The sequence below is a fragment of the Alligator mississippiensis genome, chromosome 15 (assembly GCF_030867095.1).
Source record: "Alligator mississippiensis isolate rAllMis1 chromosome 15, rAllMis1, whole genome shotgun sequence".
NCBI classification, from domain to species: Eukaryota; Metazoa; Chordata; order Crocodylia; family Alligatoridae; genus Alligator; species Alligator mississippiensis.
In genome coordinates, this window is record NC_081838.1 from 9,000,442 (window position 1) to 9,019,682 (window position 19,241).

Consider the following 19,241-nt stretch of genomic DNA (forward strand, 5'->3'; position numbering starts at 1 on the left):
TTGGTTTCTGGTTTGTTTGTTTTTTTAATTAAAAGTTTTATTTGTGTCGTTTCGCTTCCTCATCAAATCGCCCAGATACGATAAGACATTCAACAACGATTACATCCAAGGGTGGAAATGAATACAAATCAAACAAATTCCACAAAGGTGTCTTTTTAATTTTTTTTTTCTTTAATAGGAAAAGCATTCTACCTTTAGTGCGGAAAAATGAGTGTCTGTTTGGGGGGGGCCAAGAGAAGGGCCAGAGGTCTTTCACAGAAAGTCGGGGGGTATGTGTAGTGGCTACAAATTCTCCCACACTTCGAATCAGGATCGTGCGATCAAAATTTTTTTTTAAACCCTATTTTACATATACAAACTAGTACAGCTTCCTTGTTTGCGGGTGGGTTCCTCTTCCCCCATTTCCCCTCCAGTCTTACAAGGATCCTGAAGAGGCCGGGGATAGAGTTAGAGAGGTTTAGGGGTCAATTCACTTGCCTAGTTTTGGAAAGGAAATGTTAGGAAAAACTTTGAGCGGCTGTCACCCAAGTCTTTCCTCTTGCCAAAGGTTTCCTGTGCATCTCGGGCGCCCTCCAGCCGTTGACATATCAATTCATAAGACTTGGGGAAGATGAGATGCCACACAGAGCAGCTCTTGTGCTTGATCTCCAACCTCCACCCTGCCCCCAACCTTGCATTACTACCTGGCTCATCCTCCTTAATTATTCCAACTATGTCAGCCACAGAAGAGAGAGAGCAAGTGAGCGAAGACCCAGCAGTACCTCGATCAGGCCTGTTACCGCGCCGGCGGGGAGGAGCGGCTGGCATGGAAATCATGATTCCCTTCCTAGAAATCTCAAGGCGCCTGTGTTTTCTGCTCCTGTCGCTTCAAGATGTGTTTCAATTTTTTTTCCTTTTTAATTTTTTTTTTTTTTTTTAGTGTGAGGTAGCTTAAAACCAGGAAAGCTTGAGATTTGACCCTAAAACTTCCTTTATTTTAGTCATGGGGGGGAGGGAAAGCAGTCAAATAACAAGTTCTCAAATGGAGAAGGAAGACAAAGGCCAAGACAAAAAAATCAAACAAAGCTCAGATCGACTTGTACTTTCCAACAAAGTTTTTTTTTTTTTTATATATCAATTGATGTTAAAAAATACAGACGTGTTTTACAAGAATAGCACCATTTTTGTTGTTGTTGTATTATACATAGCACTCCTGCTGAAGATATACACGGGGAAGGGAGGGGAGGGGAGCGGGATTATTTATACCTGTATCTTACTTGGGATGTCTGTTTTGTGGGAAGGGGCCTTCATACCTGCCAGTTAGATTCCCATCTCCACCTGACCTAAACAATAGGTCTTCCAGGAAGACAATAAATAAATAACACCATGGTTTTATTCTGCAGTCTGCCCAACGTGCAAGTGTGTGGATGGATGGGAGTTGGGGGTTGTTTCAGCCACTCAGTGCAGAAGTCGTACAAGTGATTGGAAAGTACTCAGGTCCTTGGGGGGGCTGCTTTATGGTATTGGACTGGATTTAAAAAAAAAACACACCGATTCTTTTCCTCTCTTTTTTTTTTTACAAGAAGCAGACTGGACCGATGTCAACACCAAATTCCTGATTGGCTCCACCAATGTCCATAGGAGCAATGTCAACGATGGGCAGGCGCGAGGTCTTCTGTGATCGGTATTCGATGACTGTCTTGCCCCATTTGCCGGTGTGTTTCTGGGAAAAGAGGAAGGCAGAAAGTGGGAATTACTGGATGCTGCCACTCAAAACCGGCTGCCCATCCTATGTTGTGGCTCGGATGACAGAGCACCGTGGATGTGTGCCTCGGTTTCCCCTTCCTATGTCTCGTCTCTTCAGGACTGCAGCAAGGACTACATCTTACTGTGTGTCTGTGCCCCGCGCCCTCCTTAATAGGGCCCCAATCACAGATAGTGGCTGTAGATAATACAGCAACACACAAAGTGGCAGGGTCCCTTTAAAAAAATCTTAAGGTGAACTCCTGGGAATCGACTCTCTATTCCTGGCAAGGAAGATTTAGCCCTAAATCGCTGTGCCTCAGTTTCTCCATGGATGAAGTAGTGCGAGTGAGACTTCTTGGGCTCACTATTTAATGCTCAGTGAAGCACACTGGTGCATGGCCTTGCAGGCGTCCTGTTATGCAAACCCCAAGCGTCGGTCACTCCCGTCCACTTACCGTGCAGCCGTCCTCCAAGGCACTGTACGTGAACCTGCTGTTGCCCTCTGCCCGGATCTCGACGTCGTTGGAGCCCTGGATCAGGATGGCTTTCTTCAGGTTGCCGGAGGCCTCGTCCATGTAGGCGATGCTGTTCTTGCAGTGGTAGGTGATGTTCTGGGAGCCTTCAGTGGACAGGAGCCGCAGGAAGGTCATCTGGATGTTGGCCGTGTTGGGAGCCAGGTTGTCGTCACCATAGCTGAACTGGAAGGGGGCAAGATGAAAGGATTAGAGCCGCGTTAGCTGAAGTGTCGGCTGTGAAGGCAGAGAAGGTTATGGAAGATAATTCATCTCAGGCCTTAAACTTGTGATGAAGGCTGTTCAGGTGTCTAACTCACTTGGGCTCCCATGAAAGCTGGAGCCCTTATGCTCAAGAGCTTAGAATATCTACATATCTGATTGCCGTTCTCATCCTCACATTAGCACAGTTAACTTAAACGAGACAGACAACTGTCAGGTAGATGAATATGCTGCTCTCCCTACCACCGGGGAGACAAATCGCATCCCCTTCCCATTCCAGGATATCTGTTTGCATCCATATATGAGAGATGCTGATGTTTCAAGGAAACTTTTGCCCCCCTTTGCAGGTGGGGGAGTGGGATAGGGATGAAATTTCAGTGGAAATTTCCATGCAGGCTAACAGGAAATGTCGCCCAGCTCCAACCTGGAGCCTGTGTTTTCAGAACTGGCGCCTCAAAGTGGTCTCAAGCTGGGTCTTTGAAAGTCCCCAGTCACTTAGGAAAGTTCAGGCACCACAACGAAAAGGCATCCTCCTCCCATCCCAGCCCTTCAGCAAGACCACCCCACCCCTCCTCGACCATGACAGGCTGGCTGGGCATGCTGAAGTGTGGCGACTTACGTGGAAGCCCCCATTGATGGTCTCTCCAAACCAGATGTGTTTCTTCTCCTTGGTCTTGCTGGTCCACCAGTTCTTCTGGGGGATGCTGGCAGGGTTGGGGTAGACGCAGGTCTCACCAGTGTCCATGTTACAGAAAACTTTAATGGCATCCAAGGTGCAGCCCTGGTTCGGGTCGATCCAGTAGTCACCTGCAGGGTGGGAGACACACAGACCTTGGAGCTTCGGGCGCAAAAAGGGGGTAAAGCAGCTGCAGGGCTGTGCAGCGGGTGACCCCAGGGAGTGGCTGTCAGGACTGCAGTGCACTAGCAGAAATCTTCTGGGGAGAGGAAGCTGGAGAGAGGGGTCTTGCAAACTCTTAGGGCTGGCATAGGGGCAAGACAGGGCTCTGCAGCAGGAGGTGGGCAGGACTGGAGCAGCACTGGGATGTTACAGGGCAGGAGCAGCATTGCCAGAGGCACCTGAGCCCAGCCCATGGCGCAGCGCCTGGCACTCACCGCTCTTCCAGTCAGGGTGGCAGAGCTTGAGGTCGCGGCAGGTGCGGGCTGGGTTCTTCTTGGAGCCCTCGGGGCTGCGGATGCTCTCGATCTGGTTGTTGAGGGCCTTCAGCGTGGCGTCCACCTCAGCGTCGTGCTGCCGCAGACCAGTCGAGGCCTGGTCCGCGCGCATGTACCGGATGGGGTCGGGGCCCTTCTCGGCCTGGCCCAGGCCGGCGAAGGCTGACATGTCGATACCGGTGCCCGGGGGGCCAGGAGGGCCAGGGGGGCCAGGGTTTCCAGGAGGACCCTGGGTTGGGGAGAGGAGAGGTTTAGGACTCTGACCTAGTGTGGCTGACATTCGCCCCCTGCCATCCCATCCCACCTCTCCCTTTCTCGGGGGCAGATAAGGCCACGGTGAGATAAATGGGACATAGGACAATGACTGGATCCTGGAGGTTGAAAATGAGAGAGCCACAAAGGTGTTGGGGGGTCTGCAAGGGGTGGACTCGGGTAACAGAGCTGCAGGGAAGTGGAGCCCCTGACAGTGGAGGCCGATGGGAACAGGGGTGGACTGGGCCAACATTGCTCAGTGGGACAGTGGGGCAGCTGGCGAAGAGACTCCCTGGGGTGGAGGGTGGTGATGGAGCAACTGGGGGTGCTGGGGCAATGGAGGAAGTGTCCGAGTGAGCGCTCCCAGAGGGTCCAAGGGCTGACCCTGCAGCTGGGGGTGGTGCCCAAGTCCCTCCAGCCCCGCGCCAGGGGCTGGCAGCTCTGCTAGGAGCCGGGTACTTACAGCAGGACCGGGTTCACCGCTACGCCCACGAGGGCCGGGAGGACCGATGGGGCCGGGCATGCCGTTGGAGCCATCTTTGCCAGAGGGGCCGACAGGGCCGGCAGGACCCTAGGAAAGTCACAGCGCAGGGGTGAGAGTCAGGCCAAGCAGGCGGTGTGAGGCAAACAGGAGCTCCCTGTGCTAACGACACAGCCGGCTAATTAAGAGCATCACAAATCCCTGGACTTTGTGCCTGGCCCCTGCTGCGTACCGCGACCCCCTCCAAGCTTAGGGGTGATCTCTGACCTGGCTAACACCTACTGGAGATTCCCCATGGGGTAAGAGAGACCCTCAGATGTTAGCGGTATAGGGGGCATGACACACACAGTAGTGATTCTAGTCCCATCTGCTAGACAGATGCGCTCACATCCATGTGCACAGAGCTTGCTACACTACACGCAGCTGCTCAGACCTCCTCGGCTATCCCAGAACGGGGAGCAGAAGCCCAGCAGCCACTTTCCCCGTCTGCTGTTGGCTTACACCTGGGCTCTGCTCTGCGGGGGGAAGGCAGGAACCAGCTGGTCCTATCAGAAACCAAATGGCCTGTCCCTGAAGACTGTGGAGGCTTCTTACCGAAGACAGAGCTGGGCCTGTGTGTGTGTGTGTGTGTGTGTGTGTGGTGGGGGGTGGTTTGCGTGTGTGGTAGGTGGTGGGTGGGTGCGTGCATGTGTGAGAGAGCCTGTATGTATGTGTATGAGATACACTATACGTGTGTGTGTGACCGTGTGCGCATGTTTGTGAGAAAGAGAGCGATGCCCTGCTCTGCACCTTGCTGCTCTTCAGGCCTTTTACCCAGAACAGCAAACCCCGCTCCCCCTGCCCCAACCACTGCACCCCATGCCCGGACCTGGACTTACCCTGGGCCCAGCAGGGCCGCCGGGGCCAGTAGCACCTTGGTCTCCAGAAGGACCCTGGGGAGAAAGCAAAGCCACAGTTCAGAGCTCAGCATGTGCAGGGCTTCCCTTGGGGACCCGGCCCCCCAAAGCCAGGCAGGGGCAGCAATAGGGGACACCCTATGGCCCTGCCCAGCTGGGAACAGCCCCCAGCCCTGCCAGGGGCTTGCCCAGGAGGAGGACGATGTGCTTACAGGGGGTCCAGGCAGGCCCTGCAGGCCGGTGAAGCCGCGATGACCCTTCAGCCCTCTTTCACCAGCCTCTCCGGCTTCACCCTTGTCACCGCGAGGACCTTGAGGACCCTGGAAGGGAGGAAGGGAGAGGAGCTGTCAGCAGGAGGGATCACAGTGCGGACCCTAGTGCAGCTGAGCATGCAACACGGGGCCTCACGCAGCACACAGGAGGGTGTGCTACAATGACGCCCACTGCAACACAGCACAGGGCATGACGTGCACATTCAACATGCCAGAGGGCATGACAAACACACGTTCATCATGCTTGAGGCATGAGGTACACACCTTCAACATGCTGCCAGGCATGACATGCAGACACTGAATATGGCACAGGGCATAACACACACACACGTTCAACATGCCACAAGACGTGACGCACACGTGCTCAACATGCCACAGGGCATGATGGATGTGTGCTCAAGGCCTTGCTGAGCACACAGTGAGGTCCACCCTGCCCCACGCTGCAGTGCACAGGTGGGTTCAATGTGGTCGTGCAACAACGCAAGCCCCTGTACCGCACTGCAGTCACTGTACAAAGCACCACGCAGAGCCCACCCCGCATTACCCCACTCCCAGCAGGCACGTGTGCCTTCCAAGCTGAAGCCAGCCCCGTGCCTCTAATGGCCAGGGGTGCCCAGCCTGTGCCTCCCCCAGGCATGTAGCAGCCTGAGATGCAGAGGCACTAAGCGCCTGCTTGGGCTGCAGGCATCACCCAGCGCTGAGGTCATTTTGCTGCTCTGGGCAGCGGGCATGTACATCTGGTATGGACTACTCACCGGCATGCCCCGGGCGCCAGCGGGACCAGAGGGGCCCATAGGACCTTGAGCACCCTGGGGAGAGAGAAGAGGGTTAATGGTGAGAAGCTGTGCCCAGCGGAGGAGGGCTCCTGCTGTAACGTGCCACAGGGTTTGAGCGCCCAGTTCATTCTCATGGTACATGAACGTGGGCATCTACCAGAGTGGCTTGCACCCCAGCCCTGGGACCGATGGCTAGATGGCAGAGGTCAATCCCCTCCCTCTCTGTCTGCCTGGGGAAATGGCAATTGCCCCCCTCATTAGCCTAAATACTCTCTTGCTTCTGCAGCTGGTAGAAAGGATGCTTCAGGTGCTACCAGAGCTCTTCTGCTTGGCTGCATCAATCACAGGCTATTGCAAGCATTCCCTAATGGGACGAGAACACCTCCATCGCCCACAAGATGCATTGACCTTCGGCCTGCCTGCCCTGCAACGACTTCCCCTGCTCTCATCCAAATGAGAAGTCCAGCAGTTCCTTTCCATACCTGTATCCAGAGCATCTGCTCTGCAAAATTCTCGTGCCCCAGCAAGACAAGCCAAGACCTTGTTGCCTGGATGGCACCGCTTCAAAATGCAGAGCCTTCCCCCTACTCTGGGCAGGACTTTCAAGTACTCAATGCCCACACTGTACTAGACACAGGGCTCCTGAGTACTCAAGCACTGATTGCACTGGAGAGGGTCCTTCTGAGTAGACAGTGCCCATGCTGGCTTCCAGATGGTCCCCAGTGAGAACATGAGCCCTTGCCATGATGCTCTGCTCTCTCTGGTGCTAGGGAGGACCTCAGTTTGGGGTGAGAGATGCCAGGTACTTACTGCTTCTCCTCTGTCTCCTTGTTTGCCAGTTGGACCGACGGGACCTGGAGCACCAGGAGCGCCAGGAGCACCAGGACCGCCAACGGCACCTGTTTCACCACGATCACCCTGCCAGAGACAGACGTGGTTATAAAGGCCCAGCCCCTCCCTGACCTGTACTCTGCCCAGGGAAGTGGCTCTGCCTGCCCAAGGTGGCACTACTGCTTCTTCTATCTGGGTCCAGAGGGAGCCTCTGCCCTTTGCCTGGATGGGGTGTGCAAATGGCAAGCACCCTGGGATGGCGTGGATGGGGCAGGGACAGCCTTCGGGAAGCTGAAAACGTCCTAGAGCTGCTTGGGATTGGAGGGAAGGTAGTGGCTCACTCCTGCCAGGCACAGGTGAACGTCTGTGCCAACACAGGAGTAGTTCCCTGATGCAGCTTGCCCAGGATATGATGCCCATGGTATGTGGCCAAACTGGAAAGGGACAACCTGTCTGACCTGCTTTGGAGCTTGGAGAAACAGTAGTGGGAGATCTGATGGCACCCAATGAGACTCCCCAGCCATGGGTGCCCTGACTCAGGGTGGGGGCAACATTCGGAGAAGAGCAACCGGTACCTCCGCACTGGAGAGGGAAACCTCCCTTTGCTGAACTCACCTTCACTCCAGCTGCACCGTCTCGGCCTGGGGGACCATCAGATCCAGGGCTGCCCTGGGAACGAGCAGAAGAGGTGGTCAGAGATGTTAGCTATCTCCATGGAGCCGTCTCCAGACACAAAGTGGGACATGGTGGGCTGGGCAAAGCAGCTGGTCACAGGCTCTCACTGGCCAAGCAAAAGCTTCCCAGGAAAAAGAACTGGAAACTGGGCTGTCCTCGGGGCACTGGACTTAGTGGTGCCCAATTCCTAGTCCTTCCCATGTCATGCTGGGTCTGGGGTCCACGATATTCACTTCTCAGGCTGGAATGGGATGAGGCTGAGAGCTCCACCGGTGACCATGTCATCCCTAGCTTGGCTTTTGCCTTCAGCCTGCTTCCAAAATGCCAGTGCTGGGGCCAGTTTTGTTGCTTACCTCACGTCCAGTTTCACCAGGAGGACCGGTCAGACCAGGGGGACCCACGGGACCAGGCGGACCTCGGTCACCGGAAGATCCAGGAGCTCCTTGTTTACCGGGCTCACCCTACAAGACAGAGACATGAGTCAAGCTGCGAAAGGTTAACTCCCCGTGTGATACGGGGTCTTTTGTGCACAGCCACTTCCCGCACAGCTCCCCTCTTAGACACTCTCCTTCCTACGGCCCAGACTGAACTATCCTCTTTTCTGACTCATCGCAACAGAGGGGTCAGTCCCTCAATACTGGCAGGGTTTGTGTCAAGACATGCAGCTCCTTCCTGCCCAAAAGCTGCCAGCTGATATCTCCAGGGCAAGGAGAATGGTTTTGCCAAATCCAAGGTGGCCACACCAGGCACTTATGAAACAGGCAACACAAAATAGTGGCCAGGTCTGTCGTGCCAACCAGGAGTCACATTGGCCAAGGGATTCCAAAAATGCTATAAGGACCTTGTGTGCAGGGATGGACTGGGTACAACTGGCAGGAAACTGTCCCTTGAAAACATTTTCCCGCACTAGATGAGGGTCTTGGATGCAACAAACTCATTGCTGAAGGTGTCTGTTTTCTACTGAAAATTGTGACTTTTCAACAAATAATCCAGAGCCCACAAAAAAGAAAAATCAAATCTTTGTTCAGCTTCTGCCACAAAAACTCAGACTTTCAGACAAAAACAAGACCCAGGCCTCGAAGGGCATGAGTCCTCAAACGGGACCTCTGTGCTCAAGGGGTGCAGGGTCGATGCGTGTAGAGCATCTCCAGAGCTTCTGAGGGGGTTGGAAAATCTACAGAGGTCTGGACCCACCGGCCAAGTGAAATCCAGCCTTGGACAAAGGTCCAGCCACACATCAGTGCCCCTCAAGTCTTGGCAAAGGGCTCGCAGATGGGTCTGTGGAGGTCCTCATCCCCCAGGCTGGAAGCTCAGGGCTCACAACACCCAACAGACCTGCGAGCTCTGCCACGCAAGCAGCTCTCCCCGTGGTGCACCTGCTTGAAACAATCCAGTGACCCCCGAGTGAAACGGGCTCCGTAACACAACCCGCTCTGGGCCAATGCTGAATGTTGTGCAAGCAACCTATGAGCATCTTAGGATCACAGGAAAATTGAGCTGGAAAGGACCTGATGAGGTCACATCTAGTCCAAGCCCCTGCTCAAAGCAGGACCGGCCCCAACTAGATCATCCCAGCCAAGGCTTTGTCTAGCTGGGTCTTAAAAACCTCCAAGGATGGAGATGCCACCACCTCTCTGGGGAGCTTGTTCCAGTGCTTCACCACCCTCCTCATGAGAAAGTTTTCCCTAATATCCAACCTAAACCTCCCTTGCTGCAATGTGAGCCCATTGCTCCTTGTTCTGTCACCTGCCACCACTGAGAACAGCCCAGCTTCATCCTCTTTGCAACCCCTCTTCAAGGAACTGAAGGCTACTATTAAATCCCCCCCTCTTCTCCAGACTAAATAAGCCCGGTTCCCTCAGCCTCTCCTCACAAGTCCTGTGCCTCAGCCCCTGAACCATTTTCACTTCCCTCTGTTGGACTCTCTCCAATGTGTCCACATCCTTTTTGTAGTGGGGGACGCAAAACCGGACTCCAGATGTGGCCTCACCAGCACCGAATAGAAGGGAAAGATCACTTCCCTTGATCTGCTAACAACGCTCCTACTAATGCATCCTTGACTAAATCATCCCAGCCAAATGTCTGTCCATGCTGCTCTTGAAAACTTCCAAGGTTGGAGATTCCCCTGCTTCTCTAGGCAGCCTCTTCCAATGCTCGACTAGCCTCATAATCAGAAAGTGCCTCCACATCTCCAACCTCAACTTCCCCCGCTGAAGCTTGAGGTCATTGCTCCTAGTCCTGTCCCCTACAGCTACAGAGAAAAGCCCAACTGTGAAAGGACACAGAGCCTAGGCGCAGGAAGATGAGACCGCTGCAGATGCACCCTGGAGCTGGTGGGCTCTAGCAATGAGGATGGGCTCAGATGGCTTATAGCCTAGCCGTGGACAAGCAAGGGAGCTGCAGAAGTCCACCTGAATAAGTCTACCTGGGGTTTTCTGGAAGGTTAGAAACCCCATGGACACCTCAGCAGAGCTTGTGACTAGCAGCTGTGGGGGCAGGAGCTGAGGAAGTCTGTCTACACAAGTGCAGTTCTCATCTCCATTTGCCGAAGTAACCTATGGGCTCTGCGTACTCCTGCTCCAAGCTCCACAACACCCAGATTCGCCCACCAACTTCCTCCTCTACCCACGCCATCCTCAGCAGCTCGTCCTCTGCCAACATCCACTGTTTAGGGGATGCTGTGACCAGCCTTACCCCTTTCCCCCTGGCTAGACGGAGGGGACAACTCAACAGTGTTGCCTGTTGCAGCTCAAGACCCACCGATCTGCTGCTACCCAAGACTGTCTTCGTTCCTCTGCCTCATTCCCTCTCTGTGGAGGAACTTGGGCCAAGACTCTGGGAGTATGGGGATGGGGCATGGCTCATCCTGCCTGGAGATAGGAAGAAGTTACTTACCGAAGGCCCAGGCAGGCCGGGGAAACCTCTCTCACCACGCTGGCCAGGAAGACCCACAATACCTCGCTGCCCTGCCAAGCCTTGAGGACCGGGGGGACCATCAGGACCCTGGAAGACAGGGGTGGAAGGTGAGACCCAAGCCGAGGAGATGGTCCATGGCATTAAGCAGGGCCCGCGGGAACACTTACAGGAGCACCGTCATCACCGGACTCGCCCTTCTCGCCGGGGGGACCAGCAGGACCTTGGAGACCAGGGTCACCAGCACGACCAGATGGACCTGCATCACCACGGGCACCCTTGGGACCATCTTTGCCAGAAGCGCCAGGCGGGCCAGGGGGGCCTGGGTTACCCTGGAAGAGAAACATGGGGTGTAGTGAGGTTGGGGGGACACCCCGCTTTGCTCACTGGTTCCACCTCCCCTTGCTCCACCTCCTGCTCCATCCCCAGAGGACAGAGGACAAGCCATGGACCCCCCTCGCCACCCATCTCTGTGCAAGTGCCAGCCTTCAGACTGAGCCTGGTCCCTCTAGGAATCAAAGAGCAAGCCAAGAAGCCCCTGGGGGGCATTTCACATGGGCTTAGATGGACCCCACAGTCCCTGCGGTGTAGGCAACAAATGACCCGTGCACCAATTATGGCAGCTGCAGAGCTGTAGGTTTGGGGCTAAAGATCCCACGGTTGCCTCCACATTTACTACAATGCACAAGATGTTGGGACCCCCCATGCATTCGCTGGGAACTGCTCCCGGGCCTCAATTCCATTCTCCTTCATTTTCCCAACATGGAAACCAACCCAGGAGCTAGGAACAGCTGCCTGGCTCAGACCAGTGGGCCCATTTAGCCCAGCTTCTCTTGGCAAGAGCTGTGTCAATGGACGGCGATGGGTATATCTGCCCTCCCCAGGAATGTACCATCCCCAATGGAGAGAGGTTGGCACGTGCTCCCGAGATGGCAGCCCCGGGGTCCCGCAGAGGTTGTATCTCCCCAGCAAGCCCGTGCACTTACGTTCGGGCCGGGTGGTCCGACTCGTCCGGCAGCCCCGGGAAATCCAGTGGCTCCCTAGACAAAGAGAGGAGACAGAGACGTGTTAGCCGACACATGGGTCGTGGTGTTTGGGGATGAGAATACGGGCCCCCACTCCCGGCAGCACCGTGTGGATCAGCAAGAGCCAGCTGGCCAGGGTCCAGCCCGACCGCCTCCTCGGGCACGTCGAGTGCAACTTAATGGGCTGAGACTGGGTTGAGGAAAGGGTGTCCCCAGCATGTGCCCAGTGCCCTGGCCTGGGCTGTGGTGACACCGGTGTCTCCATCAACAGCCCCAACACGGAGTCAGGCCAGGCTGCCCCTCTCCAAAGTGCTGACGGATCCCGGTGGTACTTACAGGGGGACCCTGGGCACCGCGACCTCCTTTAGGACCTGTCACACCAGTTGGACCCTGGGGAGGAAAGAAGGGGAAGCAGGTTAGCTCCTGTCTGGCCTGGGACCAGATGGCTCCCCCACGAGCAGTCTGATCTGGCTGCAACGGCTGCATTGAGACCCTCTTTCTCCTGCCCATCTCTGCCCTTGCAGTGCCCGGCCCCCTCTTGCTGGAGAACTGGGTGCACCAGTACAACGTCCCACCCTGCTGGTCTCCTGCCCCCTCAGACCAGGCCTGTGGGGAGAAGTGGGGGAAGCCAATACAGCTCAGAGCACCCAGCCCCATCACAGGCCAGGGGCTGGCTCCCCCAGCGGGGACGTGGGCATCAGGCCAGGCCCAGAGACTGGGTTTTGATCCCAGGTAGGGTCAGAACCAGATCCAGACCCAGACTCCGGGGTCTCATGCCAGGCCCAGGGGAGCCCCCCCAGGACTCTGTCCTGACCCCATCTGTCACTGCAAAGTCTTTCCGTGTCCCCCCAGCTGCTTCCAGAAGCTCAGGACCTGCCTACCCCAGCACCCGCCACACCCGCGGAGACCACGAATGCACCCGCGTTACCCACCTGTGGGCCAGGAGCACCAGATGGACCCTGTGGACCTGGGGCACCGGCGTCACCCTTCTGACCGGATTCTCCTTGCTCACCCTTTGCGCCGGGCTGGCCATCGGCACCCTGTGTGGGGGAGGAGAGAGGAAGGGGGCCCGTGGTGAGGAGAGGCTCCACAGCCGCAGGAGGACGGGCCATGCACCCCGCGCTCCCGTAGGCAGAGGAGGGCGCTGGGTGCCACGGAGGTGGCTGTACTTACAGGGGGTCCAGCGAATCCAGCAGGGCCAGGAGCACCGGGCTCACCACGCTCACCCTGCAAGGGAACAGACAGGGTCAGGAGGAAACAACCTGGTGCCCACACAGCCCACAGCACCCCCCTACCACCCATGGGGCCACTAGATGGGACCCCAGCCCCTCAGCCACCAGGGAAGGCAAAGGTGTGACTGCTTGATGTCTGAACATCGCCTTTCTCCATGCTGGGGGCAACCTCCCCAGGCCTGGCACCACCATCAGAAAGACAACGGCAGCACAAGGGAGCCAGGAGACCCCCCAGCCATCCCTGAGACCACCCCCTACCCTGAGGTCTGCGAGCAACCCCCAGACCAGCCCGGGGACCCCAGCATTGTCGGCGGGGGCTGTCCAAGCTCCTCGGCTCTGGGACAAACCCCAGGGGCTGCACAGGCCAGCTGGATCCCACCAAGAAAGCTCCTGGCGTCGCACTCACCGGGGCACCGCGGGCACCTGCAGCACCGGAGGGGCCCGGGGGACCCAACTCGCCCTGAAAAGGGAGGAAGGGAGAGAGGTGAGGGGCAGCAGGGCATAAGGGGCACCCCTGGGCAGTGCCCTCTGCCCCCCACACACACAAAGGGAGAGGAAAACGCCCCCTGCACACACCCACATCGCCCTATGCTCCTCCCACTCCCCAAGCCCCACCCAGATCCTGAGCTCCGCCTATAGACCTCTCCCACAGCTCCAAGACCCAGCTCCCAAATCCCTTCCACCCCCAGCTCCCACCGCCCACCCCCTTCCATGCCCCCAGCTGCTCCCCAAAACGAAGCCCTGCTCCCATGCACAAGCTCCCCCTACTTCATCAGAGGCCCCGCCCTCTCCCCTGAAGCTCCGCCCACTCCCCCAGTGTTTGCCTCTACCCTGGAGCCCCTGGGTTCTCACCTTCTCGCCGTTGGAACCTGAAGGGCCGGGGGGACCGATGGGACCTGTCAGACCCTGGGGGAGAGAGGCGAGGGAGTGAGGACACATGAGAGGGACCTGGTGTAACCCCCACCCACCGGCCACAGCCCTCCACCAGCTCCCTGCTATTACTATGGTGCGGTAGGTCTCCGGTGACTACACCATTACAGCCTGACTGCTACAGCTCTCTGCCTGCTACCGCCGACAACACCCCTACAGCTCCCAGCCTGCTACAGTTGAGCTGCCACTGCTGTCTACTGCTCCAGCCGCCTCCTCCTGCAGCCCTGCAGACTGTTGTGTTGCTGTAGCTTGACTCCTACAGTGCTACAGCTGTCTGCTTGCTACAGTCTGACTCCTACACTGCTACAGCCTGGAGCCCAGCTGCTACCTCCCTCTGCCTGCCACCCTGCTACGGCTTGACTGCCGAACGCTTTGGCCTCCAATACAGCTGCAGCCGGCTCTGCAACAGTCGTCTGATGCTGCAGCAGGACTCCCGGCCTTCCGCCTGTTGCATTACTACAGCAGTCTCTTGCTCCTGCTGTTTGCCCGCTATCAGGTCAGTGTAGCAGCTCTCTGAGCACAACGCGGCTACAGTCCAACTGTCACAGCTCTGCCTGCTAGGCTGCTACTGCCCTTAAGTAATCGCTACCCCCCAAGTACACCTTGCCTGCTACCCTGTGCCAGTTTGTTCCCTGCCGGCTGTAGTGCTCTGCCCCGCCACCGCACAGCTGCAGCTCTCCGCCTGTCCCTCCTGTTGCTGTTGGGTATTTCCCAGCCCCCCCTGCTCACACCACCCAGTGTCCTGGGTCTGTCCCATTTGGACCCAATCCCCCGTACTTACTCGTGAGCCATCTTTGCCAGGGGCACCTTCAGGGCCTTTCTCACCGATGTCTCCCTGGGGAAGAAGACGGAGAAGTTATCAACCAGAGGCCGATACAGTCAGTCCAGTTACCCTCTGCAATGACCTGGCACCAGCGGTGCAGGGTGCAAATAGCTCGTCTGGCAGAGGGTCCAGGTCTGCAGCAGGGAATTATCCTGTTCATATTCTCTGTTGATGTGATGGAGCGAGAGCCCCTTGGAAGCAGCTGAGCTGGTGACCCCTGAGCCCTCTGCAAGCAGCTAGACCTCCCATGGCAAATTTCCAGAGGGTACAAACTGGTGTCATCCTATTACAGTCACCAGGGCCAAGCCCTCATTGCCGTAAACCGGCCTCACTGCACTGAGATCACGTAAGTGGTGTGGCCTCACCCCATGCCCTGCCTTGGCCACGGCGCCTGCCCCTGGGTGCCCAGCCCCCCACCAGGGGCACTACTCACCCTGTCTCCCTTTGGTCCAGCGATGCCAGCTGCTCCTCTCTCTCCAGGCATCCCCTGCAGGCCAGGTGGGCCCTGGGCACCTTGTGGGCCACCTGGACCGGTTGCACCCTGGAGCAGAGAAGCACAGTAAGGTCACCAAGTGCCCAGGACACTCCTCTATCAGCCTGGGGATGTGGAAGGGCAAGGGGGGCATGACCCCCAACCCCTGCTGGCTCTCTGCAAGGGCTATTCTGGAGGCACCGGGGGGGCTGAGCAGGCAGGGAACCTGCAAGGGGTTGGACTTGATGACCCCAGCTCCCCGCTGCAGCCAGGTGAGCCAGGGCTGCCTGTGTGGGGCACGGTGTGTGACCCCTCTATCCTCCCCCCAGCCAGGCTCCTGCCAGGCGGTAGCAAGGACCAGATCCCCTACATGAGCACTCATCCCACAGTCTCTCCAGGACCAGCCCCTGGAGGGAGACAGCCCCCCCGACCACATTATGCCAGCCACCTACCTTGGGCCCATCCGTGCCGGGCGTGCCTGGGAGCCCACGAGGGCCCTGCAGACCTTGAGAGCCTGGGGAGCCCCGTTCTCCTGGGAAGCCGCGTTCACCCTGGGAGGAAGGAGATGCTGTTAGTGGGAGGCTGAAACTGGGGACCAGCCGGGATGATCCCCAGGGACAGGGTGGTTTGAGGCACAGGGCAGAGCAGTGGCAGCAGGGGGTGGCTGTGCTCCTCCCCAGAGCTGGCTGCATCACCCAGCTAGAAGTGGGGAAGGGCTTTCACAGGGTGCCCCAAACAGTGAGGAGCCCCCACAGTGACAGGCCAGAGCCCTTTGGCCCTCCCTGTAGCTGGGGATGGTTAAATTAATTAATGCTTGGAGGAAAGGGGCATTAGGAGCTATGGAGCAGGGGAGCGAGGGGCCTCTGAAGCAGGATGTCCTAGACCTTCAATGCTGGAGGCTGCAAGGGAGAGAGGACCGGGGGCAACCCCTTGGTCATAGCCAGGTCACTCCCTTCCAGCCTCCACTCTCTGCCGCTGTGTGACACCGGAGACTGGGCAAGATGGACCTAGGCTCTGACCCAGCCCATGGCAGTTCTTGTGCCCTTGATGTAGGAGCGAGGGGGGCATTGATATCCCCCTCCCGGAGCCCGACCGCGCGGGGGAAACTCTACTTACTCTGGGGCCGACCAGGCCGGGGGTACCAGCTTCTCCGGGGACACCCTGCAAGAACAGACAGGTGGTTAGACACCGGGAGGGATGGGGACATCTGCCCCAGCCGGGTGCTCGCCTCAGGCCCGGGGCAGGGGATGCTGATGCCGGCTTCACCCCAGCGGGGAGGCCCCAAGCAGCCTAGCAGAAGGCTGGCTAGGCCTCAGGGGCACGGGGACCCGGCCAGCGGCATTCAGCAGCTACGGGACCCAGTGGAGCCTGGTGCCTTGTAGAAGCCACCTCGCTCCACCTGCCTGGAGCCCGGATCCAGGTGGACTCGTCAGCTCCCTTTTGCTCTGAGCCCTGAGTCAGACATCTTCACTGACCCCAGTGCTCCTGGCTGAATGGGGAGACCTCCACCCCAACCCAGGGGACCCCAGGCCATGGAGAGACCCGATCCCAACCGTGGGGCAGCATCTGAGCCCATCCAGGACTTCGGTCTACAGCCCGTAGGCACAGGCCAGCTGGCAGCAGGTAGAACAGGAGGTACCGGGTCCCACTTACCCACCATAGGGACACAAGCTCACCTGATCACCGGGCTTGCCACCTTCACCGGGAGGGCCTGGGGGGCCGGGCAGTCCCTGCAAGGAAGGAGGCAATGACATGAGCCATGGGCTGCAATCGGTGCTGAGGCCTCTCCCTTCCCTCTGGGCTGGGAGATGCTCCAGTGCCCGGCACGAGATCAGGCCACGTCTGCAGTGGCCAATAGAGCCCGCACCTGAGATGTGCAATGGGCCCGGGGAGGTTGGAGCTGGGACGCAGGGCTGCCCCCACCCCACCCCACCTGCCAAGGGTTAACACCCACAGTGGGACTCACCTGGAAGCCGGAGGGCCCGGGAGCACCTTGCTCGCCTCTCTCTCCTGCAGGCCCCTGCAAAGGGAAGGGGAAGGGTGAGAGGCTGGTACTGACACTGGGAGGGGATGGGGTTGGTATCTGCTGGTAGGGGGCCAAGGCCTGTGGGGGCAGGGGCATGGACCCAGGCACCCATGCCCTGGCAGCGCAGGTGTTTCCCTCCAGTTTCTGCCTTTTTTAGGGGACTTTGCTCAAGAACTTCCCCCTGCTATGGGCACAGGCTGGTGCCAAGCCAACTCATGCCTGCATGAGGGCACTGGGAGGGAGAGCCCTGGGGAAGGGTCTAGGATGGGGGTCCAAGCCCAGCACCTCTACAGGACATGCAGCCCTGTCCCTCCCACCCGCAGGGGCCTGGGCAACCCTTCTGCCCAGGTCCGGCTCCCATCCTGGCTGCAGGCACCAGCCTCGCTGCCATGTTCCTTATGATGACAGATTCAGGAGATGACAGATACTCACGGCAGGTCCAGGGGGACCAGAGGCTCCTGTCTCACCGTCCTTTCCAGGCAGACCCTGGAACGGAAAGAAACTCCCATGAAATCCACATTCCCCGGCCCTTCAGCTGCCCCCCATCCTCCTGTCTCTCCATCCTCCACCCCAGCCAATTCCCTCCCCCAGATCAACGGCACTTCTGAGTGCCCGCCTCTTGTTTCAAATCAGAAGCCTGCTCCAGTGGGCCAAGTTCAGGTGCCAGCTTGGTGTGCAAGAGGCTGGGTGAGTGTCTATGCCTCGGTTTCCCCTCTGAGGGCTAACTGCACCGAGCTGCTGGGGGAACTGTCTCTACAGGGCTGTTTGTCGGGTGGTCCAGGTGACTTCAAGGTATTTTGGCCCCTCTGCTTCCTCCCTGCGGGCCAGTCCTGCTGTGATCCCAGGGATGGGACCTTGGGGCGACCGGACCCCCAGAACAGCTGCCGGCCAGGATCCAGGGAAACCAGAAGGGGATGTGTGTGCAAGGGGGCCGGGAATAACAGCCACTTACCCTCAGGCCGGGGGCACCAGGCAGCCCCTTCTCGCCAGCTTTGCCAGCCTCGCCCTAGGAGAGAAGAGAAGATGAGATGCTTGTGAAGCCTGCATGGCTCTGGGAGGCGCAGGCTGCTGCTGGGCCCTGGGGAGCAGGGTTGGCAGAGCCGAGGCATCTAGATGCACGGGGGCATTTCTGCCACAGCCTCCCCTTCCTCCCAGTCCTGCTGGAGCCAGACATCCCAGTGAATGGCCTGTGACAGCAGCCCATAGATCTACATAGGGCCTGGGCAGGCACCACTCGGGGTGCCCATAGCTTGGGTGCACGGGGCCCTTATGGCACTAAATGGGTTGGGACATGCAGGTCACCCAGGTGAGCACCCCCTGCCTCCCCCCCACCGGGCTCTCCCCTCCCCACCAGCGTGGCTCGCTTTGCCCATTGGCTCGCGCTACCCAAGGGAGTGGATACTTACATTAGCGCCTTTGGGGCCAGGGAAGCCCATCACGCCAGGCTGGCCACGGGCACCCTGTGGGCCAGGGGGGCCAGGCCGGCCGTCCTCGCCAGGGGCACCCTGTAGGGAGGCACGGGGGACTGGTTAGTCAGCAGGCTGGGTCTTGCTCGCTGCCTCCAGCACATGAAGCCCCTTTGCCATCCTTGCTCCCAAGGAGCTCTGCTCTCCCCCTGCCTCCTGAACCCCACCACGCCCCTAACCCAGCCCCCCAACATCCAATGCCCCCAAAGAGGTATAGTGATACATCCACGCCCCCCTCCCCACATCCCATGCCCCGCCACCCAGGGACTTGCAGCACTTACCGTGGGGCCAACTTTGCCTTGAGGACCAGCATCACCAGGACGGCCAGTGAGACCCTGGAAGGAGGAGGCAGAAGGTCAGGGAAGCACTGGGGGTGCTTGTGCCTGGCTCAGGCCTTCAGCTGGGCTCACAGCACCCCCTCGAACTGCTGGGCCAGCCTGGGCTTTTACTTGCCATGGGGGGGAAACGAGCACCCGGGCTCCTGGGCTCTATTCCCAGCTCTTTCACGTGATTGGGGGAAGGCTACTTTCCTGCTCTGT

General features: G+C 58.3%; 1 protein-coding gene across 2 annotated transcripts in view; it reads right to left on the minus strand.

Moving 5' to 3' along the window:
* The window catches only part of COL2A1 (collagen type II alpha 1 chain), a 42,678-nt gene continuing 23,437 nt past the window's right edge, over positions 1 to 19,241 (minus strand). For both annotated transcript variants that reach the window (XM_014610052.3, XM_006273340.4), the window contains 29 exons: positions 18,984 to 19,037; positions 18,643 to 18,741; positions 18,189 to 18,242; positions 17,669 to 17,722; positions 17,177 to 17,230; positions 16,887 to 16,940; positions 16,327 to 16,371; positions 15,663 to 15,761; positions 15,172 to 15,279; positions 14,697 to 14,750; positions 13,838 to 13,891; positions 13,392 to 13,445; positions 12,927 to 12,980; positions 12,686 to 12,793; positions 12,090 to 12,143; positions 11,715 to 11,768; positions 10,899 to 11,060; positions 10,711 to 10,818; positions 8,169 to 8,276; positions 7,756 to 7,809; positions 7,120 to 7,227; positions 6,289 to 6,342; positions 5,474 to 5,581; positions 5,244 to 5,297; positions 4,348 to 4,455; positions 3,573 to 3,861; positions 3,079 to 3,266; positions 2,181 to 2,423; positions 1 to 1,702 (listed from right to left, as the gene is read on the minus strand). In XM_014610052.3, the coding sequence (XP_014465538.1) occupies positions 1,556 to 1,702; positions 2,181 to 2,423; positions 3,079 to 3,266; positions 3,573 to 3,861; positions 4,348 to 4,455; positions 5,244 to 5,297; positions 5,474 to 5,581; positions 6,289 to 6,342; positions 7,120 to 7,227; positions 7,756 to 7,809; positions 8,169 to 8,276; positions 10,711 to 10,818; positions 10,899 to 11,060; positions 11,715 to 11,768; positions 12,090 to 12,143; positions 12,686 to 12,793; positions 12,927 to 12,980; positions 13,392 to 13,445; positions 13,838 to 13,891; positions 14,697 to 14,750; positions 15,172 to 15,279; positions 15,663 to 15,761; positions 16,327 to 16,371; positions 16,887 to 16,940; positions 17,177 to 17,230; positions 17,669 to 17,722; positions 18,189 to 18,242; positions 18,643 to 18,741; positions 18,984 to 19,037 (2,784 nt within the window). In that variant the 3' untranslated portion in view covers positions 1 to 1,555. The remainder of the gene's footprint in view (positions 1,703 to 2,180; positions 2,424 to 3,078; positions 3,267 to 3,572; positions 3,862 to 4,347; positions 4,456 to 5,243; positions 5,298 to 5,473; positions 5,582 to 6,288; positions 6,343 to 7,119; positions 7,228 to 7,755; positions 7,810 to 8,168; positions 8,277 to 10,710; positions 10,819 to 10,898; positions 11,061 to 11,714; positions 11,769 to 12,089; positions 12,144 to 12,685; positions 12,794 to 12,926; positions 12,981 to 13,391; positions 13,446 to 13,837; positions 13,892 to 14,696; positions 14,751 to 15,171; positions 15,280 to 15,662; positions 15,762 to 16,326; positions 16,372 to 16,886; positions 16,941 to 17,176; positions 17,231 to 17,668; positions 17,723 to 18,188; positions 18,243 to 18,642; positions 18,742 to 18,983; positions 19,038 to 19,241) is intronic.